Source organism: Drosophila sechellia, chromosome 3R (assembly GCF_004382195.2).
Source record: "Drosophila sechellia strain sech25 chromosome 3R, ASM438219v1, whole genome shotgun sequence".
In the NCBI taxonomy this organism is placed as follows: Eukaryota; Metazoa; Arthropoda; class Insecta; order Diptera; family Drosophilidae; genus Drosophila; species Drosophila sechellia.
This window is the reverse complement of record NC_045952.1, coordinates 24,006,933-24,023,539: the sequence shown is the minus strand read 5'-3', so window position 1 is coordinate 24,023,539 and position 16,607 is coordinate 24,006,933. Positions and strand designations below refer to the sequence as shown.

Below are 16,607 nucleotides of genomic sequence, written 5' to 3'. Positions count from 1 at the left end.
CTTTCTATATTTAGTTTTTATATAGGTAATATCATAGTGCGCATATTGAACAATTCGATTTCAACCGCCATGGCTCGTTACTATCGCATGAGTCGAGCCACCGATAACAGCTCGTCCGGTGGCCTGGCAACCCTAACGAATTTAGTATACCCAACTTGCAGTTGCGGCGTCTTCACGCTGAAAAATAACAATTAAAGGCTCGCGAAAAGGAGTAGATATCGAGTGGCAGGACGCGATGAAGTCACCACGCAGCCAGTAGCAGGTGAACATAGAACTAAAACAATTCGATCTAGTGTTCTTTTCGATGTGGAAACTGAAGTGTTTTCGGATAAATAATACATTTAGCAGTAGTGTCCGTCCGAGCCACACACAAAAAAAGAGAGAGAGACAGACGCAGATTGCAAAAAAAAGGCGAAGAGAGCGAAAAGAGGAAGTGCGATAGGAGGAAAGAAGAAGAGAAAGCGAAGCGAAGAACGCGCGGCAAATGCTGACAATAAAAATATAATAACGAACGAAAAAAGAACATTACCTTTTGCAGGCTGCAAATAAAAAACCAGTAACGCAACAAAATCGCATTTCTTGCAGATCTTCGACGTGCTGGGCGGATAAACAGCCGGTTACCTATGGGAAAGAAAAACCCCAACGCCCGTCACACAGATGCCGCAACACCTTTGACCACAGAAGACTCCAACTGCTCATCCGTATCTCGGCGCGAATCCGCAACGGATTCCAAATCTGTATCCGAATCGGAGTCCTCGTCTCCAAGGTCAAACAACAAGCAGTCGCGAACGCATAAAAATGTTAAGGCATCCGGAAAGGCAACTGTCAGTAGCTCCAGTGATTCCGATCAGGCAGTAGCAAACAGCTCAGCCAACGAGGAGGAGAAGGAGCCCGTTTGCAAAATACGCATAGTGCCGCTGGAGAAACTGCTGGCCAGTCCCAAAACCAAGGAGCGACCTTCACGCGGCAGCCAACAAAAGAACATTACTATCAACGATTCCAGTGACGAAGAGCCGCTGAAAGCAAGTAAGCTCGTGTTGCCGCCTCGCAAAAGTCGCAACAAGAACGCTTCTATTATAGAACTAAGCGACAGCGAGGAAGGGGACGAAGAGGAGGAGTCATTCCCGGTTGCCACTCCTTTGCCCAAAGAGGCACAGCAGACCAAGCCAGAGAAGAATAGTAGCAAGGCAAGCAAGGAATCGATCGAAAAGCGGCAGAAGGCGCAGAAAGAAGCTACCACATCATCCGCCAGGGCAATCAGAGGCGTCAACGGCACACGACGAGGATCGCTGTCCAGCGAAAGATCGTCCAGAGCCAGCTCCACTCGAGCAGCGTCACCGCCGAGGCCAAAACGCTGTGTCGTGCGCTTGAAGCGAGTCAGTCTGCCCAAAACGAAACCCGCCCAGAAGCCAAAAAAAATGAGCTCGGATTCGGAAGAGGCGGCCACCACCTCGAAGAAGAGTCGTCAGCGGCGTTCCAAAAGCGAAAGTGAGGCTGATTCAGACTATGAAGCACCAGCTGCAGAGGAGGAGGAGAGGAAGTCGTCCGGTGATGAGGAGGAGGCGGCTAACAGCAGCGACAGCGAGGTGATGCCCCAAAGGAAGCGGCGTCGAAAGAAGAGCGAATCCGACAAGGGCTCCTCCGATTTTGAACCCGAGGAGAAGCAGAAAAAGAAGGGTCGCAAGCGCATCAAGAAGACCTCCAGTGGCGAGAGCGATGCTGATGGCGATGATGACAAGCAGAAGAACAAGCGCAAGCACATACGCAAGATCATCAAGACGAAGGATCTGGATCTGACGACCAAGGAGGCGGCCAAAGAGGAGGATGACAGAAGGAAGCGTATCGAGGATCGTCAGAAGCTCTACAACCGCATCTTTGTGAAATCCGAGAGCGTCGAGATCAGTGAACTGGTGCTAGACTTTGATGAGGAGTCCAAAAAGGCCCTTTTGCAGGTGGACAAGGGACTGCTGAAGAAGCTGAAGCCACATCAGGTGGCTGGCGTGAAGTTCATGTGGGACGCGTGCTTCGAGACGCTCAAGGAGAGCCAGGAGAAGCCCGGTTCCGGTTGCATTCTAGCCCATTGCATGGGTCTGGGCAAGACCCTGCAGGTGGTTACCTTGTCTCACACGCTGCTGGTCAACACGAGGCGAACCGGTGTGGAGCGCGTCCTGATCATCTCGCCACTCAGCACGGTCAACAACTGGGCTCGGGAGTTTACCAGCTGGATGAAGTTCGCCAACCGTAACGACATCGAGGTGTACGACATCTCGCGCTACAAGGACAAGCCCACGCGCATCTTTAAGCTCAACGAATGGTTTAACGAGGGCGGCGTCTGCATCCTCGGCTACGACATGTACCGCATTCTGGCCAACGAGAAGGCCAAGGGTCTGCGCAAAAAGCAGCGTGAGCAGCTCATGCAGGCCCTGGTTGATCCCGGTCCGGATCTGGTAGTCTGCGACGAGGGACATCTGCTCAAGAACGAGAAGACGTCCATCAGCAAAGCTGTCACCAGAATGCGCACCAAGCGTCGGATTGTCCTTACTGGTACACCACTTCAAAATAATCTCAGAGAATGTAAGTTTCGCGGGAAACCATAATACATACAACCTTTTTGGCATAAATGGGCCACGAGAGGTTACTCTTATGAGTCAGTAGGGATTCTCCCCAACAAACTTATCCGACATGCTTATTAAATCGCTTTTTCCCTTTAGATTACTGCATGATCCAGTTTGTGAAGCCGAATCTGTTGGGTACGTACAAGGAGTACATGAACCGCTTCGTCAACCCGATCACCAATGGTCAGTACACCGACTCCACGGAACGGGATCTTCGCTTAATGAAGCACCGATCACACATTCTGCACAAGCTGCTAGAGGGCTGCATCCAGCGTAGGGACTACTCAGTCCTGGCGCCTTATCTACCGCCAAAGCACGAGTACGTGGTCTACACGACGTTGTCGGAGCTGCAGCAGAAGCTTTATGGCTACTACATGACCACCCACCGGGAACAGAGCGGCGGTGATGTGGTCGGCAAGGGGGCCAGGCTGTTTCAGGACTTTCAGGATCTGCGGCGCATCTGGACGCATCCGATGAACCTGCGTGTTAACAGTGACAACGTGATTGCCAAACGGTTGCTCAGCAACGACGACTCCGACATGGAGGGCTTTATTTGCGACGAAACCGACGAGGATGAGGCTGCCTCCAATTCATCGGACAGCTGCGACACCTTCAAGTCGGACGCCAGTATGTCGGGATTGGCAGCCAGTTCGGGAAAGGTGAAAAAGCGCAAGACTCGTAATGGCAACGCTGGTGGCGGTGATAGCGATTCTGATCTGGAGATGCTGGGCGGATTGGGTGGAGGATCCAGTGCCCAGAAGGACGACCCTTCGGAGTGGTGGAAACCCTTTGTCGAAGAACGAGAATTGAACAACGTACACCATTCCCCAAAGCTACTCATCCTTTTGCGGCTACTGCAGCAGTGCGAGGCCATAGGCGACAAGCTGCTCGTGTTCTCACAGTCTCTGCAGTCGCTGGACGTCATCGAGCACTTTCTTTCACTGGTGGACAGCAACACCAAGAACTACGAGTTCGAAGGTAAAGTCGCAATAACTTTGTTTTTATAGGAAGTTATATGAGTTTGCTTTTCCTTTACAGGCGATGTGGGTGACTTCAAGGGCTGCTGGACGAGCGGAAAGGATTACTTCCGATTGGACGGCAGTTGCAGCGTGGAGCAGCGTGAGGCCATGTGCAAGCAGTTTAACAACGTAACCAACTTGCGCGCCCGCCTGTTTCTCATCTCCACACGGGCCGGTGGACTCGGCATCAATCTGGTGGCCGCCAACAGAGTAGTCATATTCGATGTCTCCTGGAATCCCTCGCACGACACCCAGAGCATATTCCGAGTGTATCGCTTTGGCCAGATCAAGCCGTGCTATATTTATCGTCTGATTGCCATGGGCACCATGGAGCAGAAGGTTTACGAGCGCCAAGTGGCCAAGCAGGCTACGGCTAAGCGTGTGATCGACGAGCAGCAGATTTCACGGCACTACAATCAGACGGACCTTATGGAGCTGTACTCGTACGAGCTGAAACCCAGCACCGAGCGTGAGATGCCAATCCTGCCCAAGGATCGTTTGTTTGCCGAGATTCTCACCGAGCACGAGAAACTGATCTTCAAGTACCACGAGCACGATTCACTGCTGGAACAGGAGGAGCACGAGAATCTGACAGAGGAGGAGCGCAAGTCGGCTTGGGCCGAGTACGAGGCGGAGAAGACGCGAACCGTGCAGGCGTCACAGTACATGAGCTACGATAGGAATGCCTTTGGCAACCAGGTGATGGGCCAGTTTGGCAATGCCTCCGGCAGCGTGACCTCCAACAAGATCTTCGGCTTCCGCTCGGATATACTGCTGCAGCTGCTGAACATGAAGATATCGAAGGATCATCAGGAGCTCAATCAGAACCAGGTCATTCAGTTGGTGCCTACCTATCTGCAGCAACTGTACAATGAGATGAACAACGGCGATCCGACCATGTACAAGGATCTCCTCAACCTGCACTCAAATATTGTCCATCCCAGCGGGATGTACATGAATCCCCTGCTCTACGCCAACCAGAATCCCAACGCCGCTGGCTACAACCAGGGCACCGGTGGTGTTCCGCCAATGGCGGGCGGATCGGTGGCACATGGGCCACCGGCAGCACCTGCTCCGGGCTTTGAGCCGGATAAGGTATACGAGATCGACTAAAATACCCGAATCGAACCAATGCAGTGGTTACACTCTTTAATTTAATCGTAGGTAATTCGTCGACCTTGTCGATATTTCCTGTGGACTAAAGTTACAAATGTGGTTTATCCTATCTAATTACAATTACCAATTACCCATAACCGAGCGCATAAGATTATTTTTTCGTCAACTCAGTTAAGTTCGAAACGGTCCTAATTCATGTGTAGACTTACATTAGATACAAGTAAAAACAACAAAATATACAGCATATGATTTAAATACATATTTACACGATATAGATCATGGCTATACACAAAACATTCTGCGTATCCGGCTAGGACGAGCAGAATTACAATTATTTAACACGCGACATAAAGATAACAAAAATAAATGGCACAGATATTATAATAAATGCGTAACGATATTTCTCCTCCAAAGTGAATGTTTTGCAGATATGGGAAGGAAACGAACTATATAAGGATTATAAAATCATTCGTGATATATAATCAAATCGGTTTATTTAACTAATCCATTTCTATACAAGATTACAAGCTAAAAGGAATGCGTTCCCGGTTCATTTGGGTGGCATTTGTCTGCCCATCATGCGGAGCTGCTGCATCTGCTGTGCCTGCAGCATGTGCTGTGGACTGGGCTGCATGGGTCCGCCGGGTTGCATTGCACCCGGAGGCATTCCGGGCATCATTCCTGGTCGCGGCGGCGTACCGCCCATGGGTGGCATTCCGCCACCGGGACCTTGCAGCATTCCAGCGCCGATGGGCGGCGTGGGGCGACTGTGTACGCCCTGTTGGATGTCCGACAGGCAGGCCTTCCACTCCTCCAGGCGATTGTAGTGCTTCTGCAGGAGCGCCTCCTTGCGCTGAATCTCGATGCTCAGGTCCTGATTCTCGTCCTTGATCAGCATGTAGGGCTTCAGCGTGGAGACGAGAAAGCGCTTCTGCAGGAAGAACGCCTCCATTTGGCGGGCCACGTCTATGAAGCGATTGGTGGTCTTCTGTACCTCCAGATCGATTTCCTCCTTGTTTGTCCCGGAATTCGGCTCCTGTTTGGTCAGCGTCAGCAGACACGACTGGAAGGCCTCCTCGAACTCGTCCATCAGGTTGCCGCCGCCGGACTCGTTGCTGGCCATGATTTCGTAAGCTTGGCAGTCGAATAAACAATTAAATACAAATTACTTCGCCGGTTCAGCGGGAACAACAAAAAAATCAGCAACACAATTTCGGCAGGGTTGCTACGTTTTGCAAAGTGCTATACTGACGACTTATCGATAATGAATTAGAATACGATAGGCGCGCATATATCGATATCTTTAGTCGCGGTTTGCATGCGGCTGTTTATGTAAACAAAAAGTTTAAATGACTTAAAATTGTTCACCAAGATGACTGCCCGCATGATCCAACGCGGCTTGCACACTGCCCGCTCCTGTCTGTTTGCGAGAGCTCCTCGTCGCGCCAATCCTGGCCTGGGTTACCAGCTGGAACAGCTGCAGGAGCACCCAGCAAAAAGTAGAGAAGCTAGCGAAGATTACGCCGATCTGGAGTCGGATTTCATGGACGTGCAGAAGACCCATCGGCAGTACGAGAGGGAGCAGCAGCAGCAACGCGATCGCATCCGTCAGTTTATGATAAAGCACAAGTACTTCCGCGACGCCAAGTTGCCCAATCTCCTGCTTCATGCCGAAAAGGAGCAGATGCGCCTGCTGCACGAGCGAGATCCCGAGGAATGGAGCGTTGAGCGATTGGCCGAAAGTTTTCCCGCCACTCCGGACATTGTGCAGAAAATTCTGCGGGCCAAGTGGCGACCGAGAAGTGTGCAAAGAATACGCTCCCACGATGAAACTGTTATCAAAAATTGGCAGCTTTTAAGGACGGGAAAAGGTGACTTCAGTATTCCACCGGCTCTCCTCCAGCATCTGCAGAAATTCGCCGAACGAAGGCGACAGGATCTGCGGGAGCTAAAAACCCAGGATTGGCCCACCAAATCACAACTACCCACTCCGCAAGGCAACGAATTCCGCAAGCTGCTGGGCAGCAGTATCAAGATAACAGAGGAAATGCCTGCACCACAAATCCCATCCGGCTATGAAGCTCCACCCTCTGCTGCCGAAGATGAAACCTATTTGCTGGATAAAATCCGTAATAAAAAGAAGATGCGCCTGCAGGAGCTTAAGGAACTGCAGCTCGTTGAGTCTGTGCCCACCGTTCCAGAGGAACTGAAGCGACCCATCGAGAATCCTAGTGGCACCGGATTCCTGCCTAGCTTCGTGCCCAAGTTTGCGTGCAGCGAGATTGTGATCAGTGCCGCGGATCAGCGAAAGTATGAAATAACCCAAGTTAAAACACGCATTGTTATTCCCCGGAAACTGCATCGCCAAGGAGCCACTTACCGGGTGGAGGATGCCTACTACGATGACGACGGTGAGCTGCTCTACCGAGTGCCTGGAATGACCAGAGTCAGTGGTGATAAATAGCCAATGCCACTTTTAGGTAATATTTATTCGAAAAGAACATTGTTTAAGTTGTAAATTTCGAAAATTGTTAATCACAAGCTTTGTCATCATTGTTTGTATAAAAATATATAAATCATTTGATACACAGATTCTTAGTTACTTCATGGTCAGCGGTTGAAGGCGGTGGCGATCAAATCACTGCCCGCCATTAGAGAGTCGGATGCCATGGTTATTTGGGCACCTGTTAGCTTTGCCACAAAATCGCAGGCGGCGATTTCTGCATAACTGGCTCCACCCACGATGAAAACAAAGAGATTCCTGAGACGCAAGGGGAACACATCCTGGTCTGTAACTCCATTTACCTTCAGTTGGCTGGCAAAGGCCTTGGGCGTGATTTTTCCACTGTCCAGGTGAAGATGTAGCCCTTCAATCATGCCCAGCTTCGAGGACAACTCCTCAGCACTATTGGTTTTCAGCAAAATGGAGCAGAGCTGCGCCACCAATGGTATGTAGGTGCCATTGAACACAAAACTGGAACAGGACTGCAAGCCACTCGCTTGGCTCCTGGAGGAGGAACCACCATCCTGAACATCTCCACTGGAGGTCAACAGCTTTAGCCGGTTTGCATTCGCCTGGAACTCCGTTTGCTGGAACTTGGGCAGAGGTAGATTTGAGAGCAGTTTCGTTGGCGCCTTTTTCTCCACTACAAGTGGTGGCAACAAGCCCGCCTGCGACAACTGCTGGAACACACCCAATTCCTGGTGTCCAAACAGATTGCAATAGTTTCGCGCAAAGATCTGCAGCTCCTCGGGCGCCACGCCAACGCAGTGATGCAAGAGGCACAGCAGTCGCAGAGTATTAAATCTCTGGCCATCTGTGGTCAACAGCTCGTCGATCTCGCTTAGCAATCGCTTTCTTGAATCATTGTTTAGTATGTCCTCCTCCAGCGCTTGGAGCTTCCTAAAGTTACCCATCATTTGGATCACAATCTCGCTGGCATTCAGATGCCTAAGGACTTTGCTTTTGAGCTCGGTTAGTTTGGGTAGCTTTCTGGCCACATAGTCGTGCATCTCGTCCAGCTGCATGTCATTGAGTTTCTGCAGTTCCAAGCCCAGGGCTTTTACTTGTGCGTGAATCAAACTGCTGACCTGAGCGAACCGCTTGTATCGATTATCGCCGTAGATCTCATCGGAGGTGGAGTTCAGACGAATGGAACATGGCTTGCTGGCTGAGTTCACGCCTGTCTTGGGTTTCTTTCCCTGGAGTAACTCCACACGCTGGCTGCTGATCTTGTTCTTGGAATTGTCTACCAGAATCTCGCCGGAACGTTGCTCGAAAACTTCTAAGAGAAGACCTGCATAGATGGCCGGAGTGAGCAAACTGGCGGGGTAATCCTTATCCCGATCGATGACCAGCCAGCCGCCATAGTCTGGAGGATTTGTGGGTGCCGGGAGTTTACCAAGAGTCTTCACCATTTGCATTAGCTGCGACGAGTGATGGCCAAAGCTCAGAATCAAAGACGGTTGCCCGCAAATCATCTGAAGCAATCGCAGGCTCTGGGCCACCGAAGGCAATGGAGATGTGTTTCTCTGAAGGTAGAGACACTTGTAGAGCTGAATAATAAGAATATCCAGTATAAAAGATTATTTTCGGAATGTTCTATGTACGTCTACTCACATTGGGCAGCTCCAAGCTGAGAACTCCCTGATCAAAGTAGATGAAGTCCCAGTTAAAGTGATGAAGTTGCACCAGTCCGTACAGACCAGCTTGTTCCAGCAGGGTTTGGAAATAGGAGTAGCAACTGGGCACACAGACTATGTGGTACATTTTCATGGAGATGTCCGGCATTTCCTCTGAGGCCACTGGTTGCAATTGCTTGAGTAGTGTCTGAAATGTGCCCAAAACACTGCGGATCATGTAGATGTTCACCTGATCGTCGGATCGAGGCAAAGATTGCGCCGCATCATGTTTGTAGATCCTTTGTATGCCCTTCAACCTGTTAAGGGGTAAATATAAGTCATATATAAATAAAATATGGATTAAACACCTACTTCAGCCAGGAGGCAGTGACAACATGTTCCAGTGGCTTTATCAAGTCGGGCTCCAAAATTAACTCCTTCTTTCCCGGTATGCTACATAGTATGGAACAGAGCTGCAGTCGAATTGCAGGTAGTTAATAGTTTCACTCTTCCGACTCATTATTTTACCTTTTCTTGGGCCACCAACTGAAATCCCTGCAGCTTTTTGTCCAGCGTCAAATCCATTCTTCGCCGCACAACACAAACAGCTGATGCAGCAAGGTGGCAAAAAGTAAGGTGACGCACGCAAAATAATGTAAGCTTTCAATATGCAAATGTTTTTTTTGCAGTTTAAAATGCAGTATTACTAGTTATTCTATACAATACATAAAACAAAAGCTCTAAACTAATCAAATTAAATATTTTGAACATATCGTACGTTATACTACTGACGTCACAAAGTGTTGAGTTACTGTTAAAAGCATTAATTGTGCAAAGTTTTAATTGCTGCCCATCCAAAACTTTGCCAGGAGAACTTTGAAAATAGTTCCAGCCATCCGACTTGTTAAAAAATACATAATCTACTGCTCAGTTTGATTGCACACCTCTCACTCTTTTGCCACACCGTGCGCAGGCTGGTCGCTCACGAACTATCGAACCGGTTCGCGATGCGCTCCCATCTCTAGTCGGGTATTTAAGCGCGTTTCGCTGCAAAAGTGGCAGTTTCGTTCCAAATTCCGAAGCGAGAGATTGTCGTGGGAGGTTGTTGCGCGCGCCCTGTTCGCATTTATGTGTTTTTATCGTGATTCCGTCAACCGAAATCATATGTTTTTAGCCAGGAGAGAGACGATTGCCAGAACAGCAGCAAAACGGGCGGAGTTCTGCGGTGGAAAATCGAAAATTAGCAAGCGCACGGCACACACTGTGATGAGGCCGAATTAAATGTGAATAAAAAATGGTTAGCCATTCGAAAAGCGTGTAATAAAATCGTGAAGAAAAACCACAAAACAAATTTGTTATCGCTCTCTGTCTCTTTCTCTCTCCCATTATCGCTGCGATTTGCTCTCCGTGTGTTTATGTCTCAGCTGTCCAAGTGTGTGTGCGGCCCGTGTGTGTGTGCGAGTGTGTGTGACGTATGTGCGTGCAAGTGTTTGTGATTTTATGTTGTTGTTTTGCATGCTTTCGCGTGATATTTAACAACAACAACAACAGCGGCAGCAACAACAAGCAAAGCAACAGCCAACAACAAATTTAAATTGAGATTTTCCATATAATCCAAAGTTGCAGGCGCCTAATTTGCAGTTATCAGGTGAGCTTGCACTTACTTTGTTTATAAATAATTTGGTTTTGGCGCATGTGGGTGAAACTGTGCGAAAATATCTGAAATATTTGATCTAATGACAAAAATAGCCCTGCGGTCTGGTTTGTTGTTGTTATTTTGGTCAATTGCAGCTTGTTGCATGTTCTCGTCTTCTCTTTTGTGCCGCAGATTCGTCACTTTTTTACCGCTCTCTCCTTTTCTCTCTGTCCTGGTTGCAGTTTTACATAGTTGCCTTTGTCAATCATTATCTTTGTTTCTTCGCTTCGTTCTGTTTTTGTTTTAGTGGCTAACATTATTTTCTTATAGTCCGTGTGTGTGTCTTCTTCGCGTTTTCTTTGCGGTTCAATTGTTGTTGCGATACCGGTTTGAGCAGCTGTCTCGCTCGGGCACGCTGCACAGGTTGCCGTTTAGATTACTTTTAGTTTTTCTATTCTTTGCGCTCCCGTGCCTTCTAATCGCATCTTCTTCTTCGCGCTCATCTTCCTAATGTCTGTTTCTTATTGTTGTTGTTCTTGTTGCCCCTCCCAATTATGCTTTATTTGTTTGTATTTCCCTCTCTCCCATTAAAAAATAAGTTTTTGCCATCGGTTTTATAATTTATTGGCCTTTCGATTTATTTAAAAGTTTAATTTTTGCCCAGACTGTTCAACTTTTGTTAATTGACTGCAAGTTTTAAAAGGTTATTAAGTAGTTTAGCTTAGAACAGGTTTTGTTTTGTTGAGTCGCGTTAGAATGTTTCAACTAAATCTGATTTTTTTTTTAACATTTATTTTTTTTCATATTATTATTCTTTGCGAGAAATTTGAAAAATGAATCATCATTTTATCTGTTCATCATCTAGTTCATCATGCGAACTAAACAAATCTGAAGAGATTTGTTTCTATTTCCCAGTATAAATTACCATAAAATACAAACAATAAGATTTCCTTATGCTGAATTTAGTAGTACTGATTAGTTTCACCGTTATATACTAGATATAAAAAAATAATTATCATCTAAAAGCAATTTATAAATTTTTTTGATAAATACACTTTTATTCCGACTAATGCGACATTTTATTATTACTCACAAGAGTGTTTAATCGTTAGTTGGTTTAAAAAAATGTCGATTCCCGTTAATGGGAAATTCCGCTGAGTTTATCGAGGCCATCGGGGTTTCTCAATTCGATTTCCAGTCCGAGATGCGCTTCACTCGCTTAATAAAAACAATAATAAGCTGAAAGCAAAGCAAATCGAAATAATTCATTTGCATTTACATAGGTAAATAAACAACACCATCGCCCGAAGGTGATTCCAATCCCAATTCCAATCGCACCCCCCATAAATTTCTCTTGCCAAAGTTCGGCACTAATTAAAACCTGAAACAAATTACACATCTACGGGAGAAAAAAACGAAACAAGAACTTGTGCAAACAGCAATGATTTTGAAAAAGAAAGCAGAGAGCATTTATGCAACGTGCGTTGCTCTTGGATATTCTTTCTTTTGTTATTCGTTACCCCGCACCCCCCCAAAAATTTAACCAAAAAGATTCTCGTTTTGGTTCGCTGTGTGGAGGCGTGTGAATTTTCGTCGGTTTGATGTCTGTTTTTGCTCTGCTCATTTCCACGCTCACACATCAACCCCAATTAGTATTGTTCTTCTGTTGGCATATGGCAAATATTTCCATTTGTCTGTTTGTACACATATAAATTGCTTTGTATTAGCTTCGTTTCACTCTCTTTTTCGATCTCTGGTGTTTGCCGTAAGTCTGTTTAAAAATGTAATTATTTCCATACTTGGTGGTTCTATTTTTGGGCAGCACTTTCCGTACGATTTGACACATGTGTTGGAAAAATGCGATTGAAGTTTATTTTCACATTTTTCAATATTTCTCAATACTGTGTCGATTTTTAGCTGATTTGTGCAATAGCTTAGTAACGAAATCAAATAAATGATTACTAACCATTTTATATGATTAGGTATTTATATTTTGAGTATTTCTTTTACAATATTTTTAGACCCAAAAAGTGACACATAAGTATGTACATTTGTAGAAAGTGAGTGCTTTATTTTAGCACACTCATCAAAAAAACGCAAACAATCGCGGCGATTCGCACTCATGCGTTTCTTAACGTTAGGGTGACTCACTCGAAGACAAGACAAGTAACAAAGAATTGTTCATTCTACGGCATTCTTCGCTCTACGGCTTTCATCATTTCTTTGGGGCGGACGCACTGAGCCATGTTTGTTTTTCTTGCACCGAACCAGAATGGCGAAAGTGAACCCAACTCGAGTTGGAAGACACAATGGATATATGTTGGGGATGTAGAATCTGGGATGGATGACTTGCTCTGACGTACAGAATGTGTCTGTGTGTGTGTGTGTTTGCTGGTGTGTTTGCCTGCCTTGAGCAAAGTATTTTGGCGCGTGTCCAAGTAGAAACAAAGAAAAGCAACGAAGGTGCGGCAGATATAGCGAATAAATCAGCAAATCGTTACTTGGCCACTATATTCGTGGAACTGAGCCTATGAAATATACTTGAGAAGTATCTAAACGCTACAGATGAATTAATACATGCAAAACATTCTCTAGCACATTTGTATATTTTGGGAAAACTTATATTTTAATGGGGCAGATGTGTTTGAGAAACAAGTTTCAGAACAACTTTTATTTGTGCATAAAATTTCAATTTAAACTGATAGATGGCGATATATATTTGATTTTGGCTTGTGCCTATTCGCAATGCCCAAAATCAACTTTGCACTTATTTTTAGAATAATGTAAATACAAAAAGTCGATAAGATAAACAACTTTGATCAGAGGTCATTGCAAAATATTCGACTTTGGCCGCTGGAAAATTGCGAATTTAATTGGAAATTCGGGGGAAAAATTTATGCAAAGCGGCTAGTCGGCCATTAGGTTAACTTGTTTCGACACGGCCAACTCATTTGGAGATCCTACCTGTCCCCCATTTCACACCAGCGGCTTTCACAAGTCCGGGGTTTTCACATCCTCGTCTTAAGCGCGCTGCCTAGCCGAAAAATGACGGTACTCGAGCGCAGAAGAAAAATCGTTTGGTTTGGTCTGGATTGGCTTGGTCGTGCAATCTCCAGTTTAGTTTCCTCGAATTTTCTCACCTTTCTCAGCAATTTGAGCGCGAGGCAACGTGCCACGCATAGCTGAGAAGGCGGAAAAGCGTTTGACGCGACTCCGTCTCAGCGTTTTCCCACTTTCCCTCGATCTGCCTGCCACACGCCCCCACCGCCGTCCTTTGTTTATTCGGTTCAGTTTGAATTTCCCGCGATGTCGCCGGCCAAAAAAAAAAGAAGGAAAACAGAAACCCAACAAAAGCGGAACCAACTAGTTAAGTTAACTCTCTTAGAAACTGCCGACATACAAAGAAGACCAGAGATGTGGGAATTTTAAACTTCGCACCGTTCTCCGGACACCAAACTCCGGACAGAACGGACACCATACCACGGACTTTCAGGAAATTTGAGCGTTTTTGGAGCTATTTAGTTGAAAGCTATAATAAAAAAGCATTATTATTAAGCTTTCTTATTACAAAAATCAAATTTCCAGATATTATAACAAAGAATCCCTAGTGTCAAAACTATTTACCAGAGTTTTTTTTTTTGGTAAATGAACGAGTCGATGAAGACAAAAGACTAGATTTGAACAATTGAAACGAGCTGAACTTTTTATTTTGCACTTTGACTCAGCAGAAATTTCTTTTGTTTTTCGTTTAGCTAGTTTCTGGCGTAGACACCAAAAAAAAGCTACAAAAACACTTGAAATCCACCGGATATTGCAAATTTTGCGTTTCTTCTGGTTCAATGGTCAGTCGTTAGCTTGTTTCTTCTTCTTGTGCAATTCTTTGTTGATTCTTTCTCTGATAATTAGTTACGATTAGGATGGATTTATGTTTTTCACTTAACAGCTGAAAATAGAAAATATAGCAAAAAAAAAAACATTTCTACTCGTTGTATGATCCGAAAATACAAGTGCCTTCATTTGGGTTAAAAACAAAAAACTCGAGAATCAAGAAAAACTATCGATGCATTCTGTGCAGTCAACCAAGTTGACATTTGCTAACAAAATACGCTGGAAAATATGAACAAAGAAAACTGTTTATATGTTTGTTTACCAACAGAGCCAGTAGTGGCAACCCAACCCAACCCCCTTTCTCCGTCCACTTTCTTCAATGTCGAAGAAATGTTGCACACGAAAATATATTCAAAAAGCTTCTGCATTTTAACACATGATTTCATATGCAAATATGAACAATGCAAAGAATATAGGGAGAAGAAACGAGATGCTGAGACGAAAATTTATGGGAAATCACAAAATTTATGGCATTTCTTGGTGGCGGGAGAGAGCGGGACAGAGAATGGGGCAGAGAGAGGTGGATATATATCTGGGAAAACTCCGGGCCGAGTTGGCAAGAAGTTGATGTTGTCTAAGCTGTTTTCCCCGTTCATTTTCCGCTCTCTCGCTCGTTTTTCACTTACTTTTCTTGTTTGCCAAAGTTATACAATTTTTTGAGTGTATATGTGTGTGTGTGTGTTTGAACTTTTTGGCACGTGACAATAAATTGTTGTTTGTTGTCTCCCACCGTGTATTTGTTGTTCGTTGTTCGCCGTTCGTTGTCTTGCAAGAAAGCCAGCAGAAAAGTGTGTCATAAATGTCATAGTTAATATTTGCTGCCCTGTAAATTTTTTGGCACTTTTTGCCAACTCTGGAAGCTCACTGCTTTATAAATAAAAAGTACATCGCAGCGCTCTGTCAACCTTGACCCGGCAAAAAAAAAAAAGAAAAAAAACAAAGGCGTTCGCGTCGAAGTGAGATGGGGATGTTCCATGCGAGGCGATATAAATTGCACAGCCAGCAAATTTATGGATTTAACTCAGTGCCCCAACCAATAACCCACAAAAGTTTCGGACGGGGTTACTCGTATTTTCAATTAGAGAAGCACTGCTAAAGACAGGAAATCAGAGCAAAAAAAAAAACAAAAAAAAAAAAATGACAGTACTAATGAAACTAATGATTTATAATCGAGCGAATATTTGAAACCAAAATCCGAGACGAGGCAGAAAATATAACTCACAACTTAATATTATTTTTCAAACTAACTAGTTTTTATTTTACTCATAAAATTGATCTAATATGTGCATTAAAAAACAATACTTATTTACAATTTGTTAGAGCAATGGTTAAAAGTTTTTTGATTAAGCTGAAAATTTCATTTAACTGAAACTTGTTATATTTCATAAATTTAAAATATCATTTTACTTCATTTTCATTCTCTATTATTTATAGTGCAATTTCTGTACAGGCTAAACTTTCATAAATAAAAATCGCTTAAAAACTTGCCAAACCAAATTTGGCCATGAAACTTGTTTAATTTTTGAAAAGCCGATTTTTGCACTTTGAAAGCAATACCATGCTAAACTTGTAGATTTCTAACTTACTGAAGTACTTCAGAATTATTTTTTCCGGCTGCAATTATGCAATAAACTTAACCCTGAAACTAGTTGGCAACAATAAAAACCACAAAGCTGAAATTCAATCGACATATTGGCGTGGCTTTCGGTTGCCTTGAACAATCGGATTCACAACGAACGAGCTGATAATACGCATTAATCTCTCACCTGGCCAGCACCTGAAGAGCAGCTAGAATCCACAAAACTATGAAAATGAAATGTGCTTGCCGGGCGGCGGAAAAGCGGGTGGAAAACTGTAAAATTGTTCACCTTGCAAGCTGGAAAATGCAGCAAAGCACTCACATAAAAAAGAAACAAAAAATGTTGATTATTGTTTTTGTTTCTCCTGTTGCTTTTCCGATGGCTTTAGTTTTCTGATTGCAGCTCAGCTCAGTTCTTCTGCTCGTTGGCTGTATTTTATTGTTGGCTGGCTGCTCTTGGCCTAAAGTTGATTGCATGACATTGTTCTTAGCCAGCTCCCTTGTGTGCTTGTGTGTGTATATGTTTTGTTGTATTTTTTACAGTGCGGTTTGTTTACATTTATTTCGTTGCTCACAATCAGAAGGCTTTGATGGAACCCACCGTCCGACCAAACCACTCACCATTTGCAATA

The 16,607-nt window shown here is 44.9% G+C and overlaps 5 protein-coding genes across 7 annotated transcripts in view; 3 read left to right on the top strand and 2 right to left on the bottom strand.

Annotated features, from left to right (window-relative positions):
- The first annotated feature begins 143 nt into the window (after positions 1–143).
- Positions 144–5,140, top strand: LOC6616926 (transcriptional regulator ATRX homolog). The gene is made up of 4 exons (XM_002041221.2): positions 144–262; positions 586–2,574; positions 2,712–3,593; positions 3,654–5,140. The coding sequence occupies exons 2-4, from the start codon at positions 624–626 to the stop codon at positions 4,745–4,747; spliced, it is 3,927 nt and encodes a 1,308-aa protein (XP_002041257.1). The 5' UTR covers positions 144–262; positions 586–623; the 3' UTR covers positions 4,748–5,140.
- Positions 5,141–5,218: 78 nt separating this feature from the next.
- On the bottom strand, positions 5,219–5,985 carry LOC6616925 (mediator of RNA polymerase II transcription subunit 28). Its single transcript, XM_002041220.2, has one exon. The coding sequence runs from the start codon at positions 5,871–5,873 to the stop codon at positions 5,301–5,303; it is 573 nt and encodes a 190-aa protein (XP_002041256.1). The 5' UTR covers positions 5,874–5,985; the 3' UTR covers positions 5,219–5,300.
- Positions 5,986–6,048: 63 nt separating this feature from the next.
- Positions 6,049–7,342, top strand: LOC6616930 (neugrin). The gene has a single exon (XM_002041219.2). The coding sequence runs from the start codon at positions 6,123–6,125 to the stop codon at positions 7,212–7,214; it is 1,092 nt and encodes a 363-aa protein (XP_002041255.1). The 5' UTR covers positions 6,049–6,122; the 3' UTR covers positions 7,215–7,342.
- On the bottom strand, positions 7,219–9,510 carry LOC6617189 (vacuolar protein sorting-associated protein 33B). The gene is made up of 4 exons (XM_002041218.2): positions 9,401–9,510; positions 9,245–9,345; positions 8,871–9,189; positions 7,219–8,806 (listed from the first exon to the last, which is right to left on the bottom strand). Exons 1-4 carry the CDS (start codon positions 9,455–9,457, stop codon positions 7,361–7,363), a joined length of 1,923 nt encoding a protein of 640 aa, XP_002041254.1. The 5' UTR covers positions 9,458–9,510; the 3' UTR covers positions 7,219–7,360.
- Positions 9,511–9,947: 437 nt separating this feature from the next.
- Positions 9,948–16,607, top strand: part of LOC6619724 (furin-like protease 1) — a 126,238-nt gene continuing 119,578 nt past the window's right edge. For all 3 annotated transcript variants that reach the window (XM_032722225.1, XM_032722224.1, XM_032722226.1), the window contains exon 1: positions 9,948–10,520. The gene's annotated coding sequence lies outside the window, so the exon portion shown is untranslated. The remainder of the gene's footprint in view (positions 10,521–16,607) is intronic.

Coding starts and splice junctions, on each gene's coding strand:
- LOC6616926 (XM_002041221.2), top strand. CDS start 624: ATGGGAAAGAAAAACCCCAACGCCCGTCACACAGATGCCGCAACACCT. Junction 2,575..2,711: donor TCAAAATAATCTCAGAGAAT/GTAAGTTTCGCG, acceptor TTTTCCCTTTAG/ATTACTGCATGATCCAGTTT. Junction 3,594..3,653: donor CAAGAACTACGAGTTCGAAG/GTAAAGTCGCAA, acceptor TTTCCTTTACAG/GCGATGTGGGTGACTTCAAG.
- LOC6617189 (XM_002041218.2), bottom strand. CDS start 9,457: ATGGATTTGACGCTGGACAAAAAGCTGCAGGGATTTCAGTTGGTGGCC. Junction 9,346..9,400: donor AGTTGGTGGCCCAAGAAAAG/GTAAAATAATGA, acceptor ATTCGACTGCAG/CTCTGTTCCATACTATGTAG. Junction 9,190..9,244: donor GTCACTGCCTCCTGGCTGAA/GTAGGTGTTTAA, acceptor ACCCCTTAACAG/GTTGAAGGGCATACAAAGGA.
- LOC6616930 (XM_002041219.2), top strand. CDS start 6,123: ATGACTGCCCGCATGATCCAACGCGGCTTGCACACTGCCCGCTCCTGT.
- LOC6616925 (XM_002041220.2), bottom strand. CDS start 5,873: ATGGCCAGCAACGAGTCCGGCGGCGGCAACCTGATGGACGAGTTCGAG.